At 36.3% G+C, this 7,783-nt stretch overlaps 1 protein-coding gene across 1 annotated transcript in view; it reads left to right on the top strand.

Annotated features, from left to right (window-relative positions):
* Window positions 1–7,783, top strand: part of dync2h1 (dynein cytoplasmic 2 heavy chain 1) — a 96,262-nt gene that overhangs the window by 67,773 nt on the left and 20,706 nt on the right. The window contains 1 exon segment of the mRNA XM_016535131.1: window positions 7,732–7,778. Coding sequence (XP_016390617.1) covers window positions 7,732–7,778 — 47 coding nt within the window.

Raw genomic sequence — 7,783 nt, 5'->3', positions numbered from 1 at the left:
TAGATAGATAGATAGATAGATAGATAGATAGATGGATGGAAAGAAAGATAGATGGATGGATAGATAGAAAGACAGATGATGGATGGATGGATAGAAAGATAGATGATGGATGGATAGATAGACAGATAGATGGATGGATGGATGGATAGATAGAAAGATAGATGATGGATGGATGGATGGATGGATAGAAAGATAGATGATGGATGGATGGATGGAAAGATAGATGATGGATGCATGAATGGACAGATCGATAGATGGCTCAATAGATAGATGGATTGATGGATAGATAGAAATTGTTTGAGCTGATGATGTTTCAGTTTCTCAAGCACTGAAATGCTGCATGTGTATGGAGTTTGTCTTTCTCTCTCCTCGTCCTCTCTAGATTTATTTCAGTTCATTTGTTCTTTTATTGGTGTTTTATTAGCTCGTCTAATGATTCCAGTGAATCACAGCAGTTGCACTGATGAGCTCAGGTGGGACTGTAGCGTCAGGCACATAAAGCAGCCGCTCACAGATGTGAGACGTGTGTCAGTACAGCAGTGATGGAGACAAGTGTCGTGTTTCAGGTCTTTATGATGAGGTAATGAGCATCAGCTGGGCTCCCAGACGTGTCTCTGTGAATCTGAGATGTAGGCCGTGTCCCAATTCACATCATATCACTCCACTATAGTGCGCTTTTGGGCTGATACTATCCACAAAGAGAAGAAGAGTGTTTTTGACATTGTTGAGGGTCAGTGTGAGGCTCTGCCAGCAGAGGGAGACGCTGATGTCTCTCTTCAGCTCTTGGTTTTGAGGAACTTGATGGGCTGATGGTGTTTTTTTTGTTTTTTTGGGGATATCCATTACAATTATCGACTCATGCTTGGACTTTATTTCTGATGTACTCAAACAGCAGTTTATCTCATTTGTAGAGATTTATTGGTGGACTAGCAATTGAACTCTGGACAGAAATGTGTTTTTAAAATCCTCTACTTTTCTCTTTCAATTCATCAGCTGTGAGTCTAATACTCTCGGCGCTAAACATTTAAGCTGTCTTAAGTAATGCTTGTAAAGATTTATTAATCTAATAACTTTACGGTTTTAGTTTAGATCATGTCAGCAGGCAGCAGCCCTTCCGTCAGCAGAGCACTAAAAAGTGAAAAAAGTGATGTGACATGTGGCCAAGTATGGTGACCCATACTTGGAATTAGTGCTCTGCATTTAACCCATCCAAAGTGCACACACACAGCAGTGAACACACACACACCGTGAACACACACCCGGAGCAGTGGGCAGCCATTTATGCTGCGGTGCCCGGGGAGCAGTTGGGGGTTCGGTGCCTTGCTCAAGGGCACCTCAGTCGTGGTATTGAAGGTGGGAGAGAGCGCTGTACATTCACTCCCCCCCCCTACAATCCCTGCCGGTACGAGACTCGAACCCACAACCTTTGGGTTACGAGTCCGACTCTCTAACCATTAGGCCACGACTTCCCCTAGCTAGTCTGAATTCAGACAGAAGATGAAGTTGTTCTGATCGATTTGGCTATTTGTACAATTCAGTATCAAATCGAATCAGTCCTGAGCCAAAGCCCTGACTCACTCCACTACCTGTTTGTGCTGATCGATCTGATTTTACACTTGGTGTGTTTCTCCAGTCATGAAGGATACAGAAGGTTAGAGGCATAAATAAAAAATAATACATAATATAGTTTCATATTATATTTTAATAATGTAATATATATGCATTATTTATAGAAAACAGAAATAATAATAATATTAATAAATGTTATAAAGTTTCACACATATATATATATATATATATATATATATACATATATACATATGACACAGAAATATACAAGCATACATAAAAAATAATACAAAATTTCATGGCCAACAGGAAATATTTCTGGAATTTGTTACCATTGGCAGGTGTGTACATTTTTGACCTTGGTTCTGGTGAAACTCATGGACTGTTTGTTTTCAGTGCTGGGTCGATGTTACCCAAACTCTCAGACAGCTGGCAGAAACACTGTGTTTAGGGTTCATGGTAGGTGATGTGTAACAACCAGCAGCGCTTTGAGCTCACAAATCATCAGTGTGAACAGCAGCCCTCGTTTCCAAACACTCCCACCGTCTCCGTCTCTACCTTTTTTCTCTCTCTCTCTCTCTCTCTCTCTCACACACACACACACACACACACACACACGCGTGTGCGCGGACGGATGTCATTACTGATAATACAGCAGTTTTGCCAACACCAGCGCTTCCGCAGCCACATTCAGTAAAATTAATTGCCTAATTAGCAAATAAAATGGCTTGTTTGCCAGCGACTGTGGTTTAGTATGCAAGACATTTAGTCCAAGGGCGAACCATCGGTTAGTCTGTGATTAGCATTTCCAGTGTACACTATAATTCATTTTTCCAACACTATTGATTTTAGTGGAGGAAGAGAGGAGGAGGACAAGAACGAAATGAGGAAGGAGAGCCTGCGATACATTTTTAACTGTTATTGACAAGAGTCCGGCTGTCTGCGGTCTTGCTTTGATGTAGTTGACCGCGGTAATGATGCCAGGGTTTTTAAAGAAATTAATACTTGTATTCATCAAGGACGCATTAAATTGATCAAAAGTGACAATATAGACATTTATAATGTTACAAAAGATTTCTACTTCAAATAAAAACTGTTCTTTTGAACTTTCTATTCATCTGTGAATCCTGAAAAATAAAATGCATCACGGTTTCCACAAAAATATGAAGCAGCACAACTGTTTTCAACAGAAATGTTTCCTGAGCAGCAAATCAGCATATTAGAATGATTTCTGAAGATCATGTGACACTGAAGACTGGAGTAATGATGCTGAAAATAGAGCTTTGATCACAGCAATAAATTACATTTTACTATATATTCACATAGAAAACAGTTATTTTAAATTCTAAAAATATATCAATATTTTTACTGTATTTTTCAAATTGTCAAAAAAAAAATGCAGCTTTGGTGAGCAGAAGAGACTTCTTTAAAAAACATTCAAAAATTCTAATCTAATTTTGAGTGTCTGTTCCTTTAAGAACTGGCTCTGGGTTGTAGAATAAGTTAGCATGAGTTCCTAATAGTTCTACTTGGCTGATACTCAGTGTTTGATGGGGAATGCAGGTTGTGTGTGTGTGTGTGTGTGTGTGTGTGTGGCTGATGGAGGCTGGCAGATCTCCTGATGGTTTTCCGTCTCGCTTCTGTGGAGATAATCAGAACTGTAGATTTTCCCGTAAACAACACCGACACACAGTTTTCTCATGAAGAGTCGGCAGAGGCTCGAGGTCTGAGACAACACACACACACACACACACACACACACTCCCCCGAGGCTCACACATGCACACTCTCTTACAGGACGTTCTTCTGTGCTCAAAACACCTTACGGTGTCAATTACCCTTCACACAGAGGGCCTTCTGTCCCTCTCTCGTCTGTTTTTGTCTTTTTTTTTCTCTTTTTCTACCTGCTCACTGTTTTTCTGCTTTTCGACTCATAGTAAATGAGCTGTTAATGGGAAGACCAGCTTGTCTGAAGACGCTGCGTCACACCGTTTGCTCTTTTATCGCACATAGACTGTAGATGGTTTGATTGAATGGGTTCAGAGGGTCACGCTGATGCTATAATACCACACTAAAATAAATAACATTCCTCATGAATAGTAATGTCCGTTGCGCTGCCATTAACTGAACTGAAGCAGAACTCACTAAATCTTTAAATACATCCGAGCCACAATAAAAGGGGGAAAAAACTTGTTTTTCCTAGTTAATCTTCTGGTGGTAATTTTTCTATGGAAGTAAATTAACTTTTTAATTTAATTTGATTAATGTATACTATTTTATTGCATTTTATATTATTTTATTAATTTTTTATGAACCATATTATAACATTTCACATTTCAAATTGTAAATATTTATTTCATTTTTTATTATGAACCTTATTATAACATTAAACATTTCAAGTTAATTGACATAAATTAACATTTTATTATTTTATATACTAAATTTAATATATTTGTATTTACTGTACAATCGAATGGGTTTGTAGGGTTACACTGATGCTATAATTATTATAGTGCTTTTTTATTGTATTTTATTTTTTATTATGAACCATATTATTACATTTAATGTTTTGAGTTGTACAATTTTTTTTATTATGAACCTTATTATAACACTTACCATTTCAAGTTATGTAAATGAACACATTTTATTTTATTGTTTATTATTTCTTTTTAAATTATTAGCCATATTATAACATTTACCATTTCGTTATATAAATGACATTTTATTTTTTATTTAATTAAAAAATTTTTTTTATATGAACCACATTATAACATTTAATATTTCAAGTTATATGAGTTACCCTTTTTTATTTTATTTTATATAATTATCGAATGGCTTTGAAGGTTAATTATTCCAACACTAAACTCAATAATAACATTCCTCATGAATAGTAATGTCCGCTCTGCTGCCATTAACTCTGAGGCCGTGTCATTAGGAATTAAAGCAGAGCTCAGTAAATCTTTAAATGCGTCCTGACTTGCAGAAAACCTTTTCCCCTGCCACCGGTGTGTCCTGAAGAATTACGACAGACTCCCGCTGTAGGAAAGCTCTGCGGTTTGAAGGGTCTGAATTGAACTTTATGCCCACAGAGGTCTGATATACCTGGAGAGAGATCTGTTCATCGGCCAATCACCTGAGCTGTCAGTGTCATGTGACTGAGCTCCACCTACCATATTACAGCAGACTGGAATACTGAAGCTCATTTATATGATGCTTACAAATACATTTTCTTTCTGTTTTTATACATTTTAATTTATTTTTAAATTACATTCAACTTTCATAGTCAATTTAACGGCTGGACTGGCTGTCTGAGACTTGTTAATAAATTGTAATAAACATTATTAATAAATACTATTAAAGTATTTAGTAATATTTTGAGTTATCTTTTATTTTTATATGTTCATTCTTTAATTTTAATTTTAGGTTTTAGTAACATTTAACATTTCAAATTGTATAAATTAATTGATTTTGTTTTAATTTTATTTTATTTGAATATATAGTTCAGTCATGAAACTCTAGATGGTGCAGGCTGACGGTTTGTTAATGTAACTGATGATATTCAGAGAGTTAAATGACTTGGCACACGCTGATTGGTTCATGCTGCATATGCAGCCAATGAGCTTACTGTCTTGCATTTATATGGCTGGCTAGCATTCACTAGAGATTCCTGCAGCGCGCTTTTACAGTTTCTATGACACCCTCCACCTTCCCCAGCTCCACCTGTATAGATCTGCTACGGGTTATATGCTATTTGTGCAGCAGCAGCATGTCTTAAATACTCACGGCACCGTATCGCCATATGCATTGGCAGTAGCAAGTTCCTGTACTTGCTTGCCGCAGCAGCAATAATCTACAACTACAGCAACAACCAACAGCAGCAGCAATTCAGCAGCAGCGTAGCAGATCTGTTCCACCAAGATCAAATACATTAACATTGTCATATCCATCACCATGCTAAAATCTTCCGAGAGTTGTCTTGATTAAAATACATATATTTTTATTTTTTATTATGAACCTTATTATAACATTTAACATTTCAAGGTGTATAAACATTTTAGCATTAATACCGTGGTATTTACCGCAGTAAACTATGTCTCACAGACGCTTCGCTGATGGTAATGAGAGCAGTTGAGTTTGTATTTTCTCAGTCTCTGGTCTTTTCTTCAGTTGTCTGCTGTAGTTCTGATTTACTGAAGGTCACGCTCTTCTTCTTATGCTGCAGTTCCAACTGGCCGCTACCTACGTTTTTATTTACTTTCACTCTCATTGGCTGTTTGGCGGGTGTTCATGTTGTATCCAGTTGAAAGACTTTCGGATGCTTTCCAGAGTCTTAACGGTGTTCCTCAGAGAAAGAGAGAGAGAGAGAGGCGGCTGTGTCTCGGTTAGCGCAGAGTTTGATGTCTAATGCTGAGTCACTGTGTGTACACCTACTCAAAATGCTAATGGATCTTTGTTTCTAATCCCGCTTACAAGTGACGCTAAGCTACAGAGTCATTTAACGGCTGTTATGGGCCGGACCCGCTGTCTGAGACTGTGTGTGTGTGTGTGTGTGTTGTCCAGGTTACAATAGCTGTGCGCTGGCGTGTTCTCGTGGTTGCTATGGAAATGAAATATAAGGTCGCTTGAAGATATTCGGTCGCTCTCAAGAGTGCAAAGCTCGACGATAATGACAACGAGTGTGTGTGTGTGTGTGTGTGTGTGTGTGTGTGTGCATAGCTTTAGTTTGCAAACAAATTGTCCTGAGAAGTTGTGAGGGAATGTCCTCATTTAGAAAAATGATTCATAATTAAACAAAATATATTTTGTTTTCTCTAAAAAGTTTTCTCTCAGGGTTTAGGATAGACTGTAGTTTAAAAACAAGGTTGTTGTTTTTTCTTTAAAAAGTTTGCTCTCAGGAACCGGGTTAGACTGTATTAGGAAAAGTTAGTTTAGAAAAATTATTCATAATTATATATATTTTTTTCTATAAAACGTTTTCTCTCAGGGTTTGGGTTAGACTAGTTTTAAAAAATTATTCACATTTAAATTAAATTTTTTTTAAATATTTTTTTTTAAATGTTCTCTCAGGGTTTGGGTTAGACTGTGATTAAAATTATTCATAATTAAATTATAATACCATAAAACGTTTTCTCTCAGGGTTTGGGTTAGACTGTACTTTTAGAAAAATGATTCACGATTAAATGTAATTTTTTTTTTTCCTCTAAAAATGTTCTCTCAGTGTTTGGGTTAGACTAGGGCTGAACGATTGATATTATCACAAATGCAATTAATCGTTCAGCCCTAGGTTAGACTGTAGTCATCTTTATATAAAATAACCAATGTCTATGATATGTGCTCGTTTACAGTTAGGTAAACATACTTTATGAACATTTTATCCATTTGAATCCCTTTTTAAGTTGGAATGGCTGCCTAAATAGATTCTAATGAATAATATTAATAAACACTGTTTATTTTGCTAATATTTATTAATATTTTGAGTTGGCTTCATTTTTATATTTTCACTTTTCATTTTAATTTTGCTATGAGTTTTAGTAATTTTATTGTGTACGTGTCATTTAATTGATCTTTTTTTAATTTAATTTAATTAATTTTAGTACTTCAACATTTCAAATTGTTGCCATTTTTCATCTAATATTTAAACTTTGTTTTTTTTTCAGCTTTGTTTCAATTACCAAAAATAATTTTCTATAGTTTCAGTTTTGGTTAACAATGACAACATTGATGTGTTAAAAGAATAAAATAATTAATTAATAAAAATACTAAAAAATCTATTATTTTTACGTTTTTTCCTTTATTTTTCTCTTTATGGTGGCCATTTAAAACACTTTGACTCACCAGTGTGCCTGAAATGTGCTGTATTAATAACTTGCCTTCATCACACTGGGCTGGATAATTGTTCTTGTGGAAACCCTGCAGAAGCTCCCGGTCATGTGGAGAGAAGGGCTGGATCTCACCAAATACCAAAAATGCATCTGAATATCATCATCTGTGTGCAGTGTCATCTGACGATGCAAATCAATCTCCCACACAGGATCAATGAAGTACCTGTCTGTCTGCACCTGGGTTACCTAGAGGACAACAAGTCTGCCTGTCAGCCTGTCTGTCTGCTTCAGTTTGCCAGTCTGTCTGTGAACTAACATGTGTGTGTTTGTGTTTGTGTAGGGATGAGGGAACTGTCTCCTCCTCCGCTGAATCTGAAGCGTCTGTATGGAGA

The sequence above is a fragment of the Sinocyclocheilus rhinocerous genome, unplaced genomic scaffold, assembly GCF_001515625.1.
Source record: "Sinocyclocheilus rhinocerous isolate Xijiao unplaced genomic scaffold, SAMN03320098_v1.1 scaffold215, whole genome shotgun sequence".
Taxonomy (NCBI): domain Eukaryota; kingdom Metazoa; phylum Chordata; class Actinopteri; order Cypriniformes; family Cyprinidae; genus Sinocyclocheilus; species Sinocyclocheilus rhinocerous.
The sequence above is the reverse complement of the archived record's forward strand: the minus strand, read 5'-3'. Positions and strand labels throughout refer to the sequence as shown.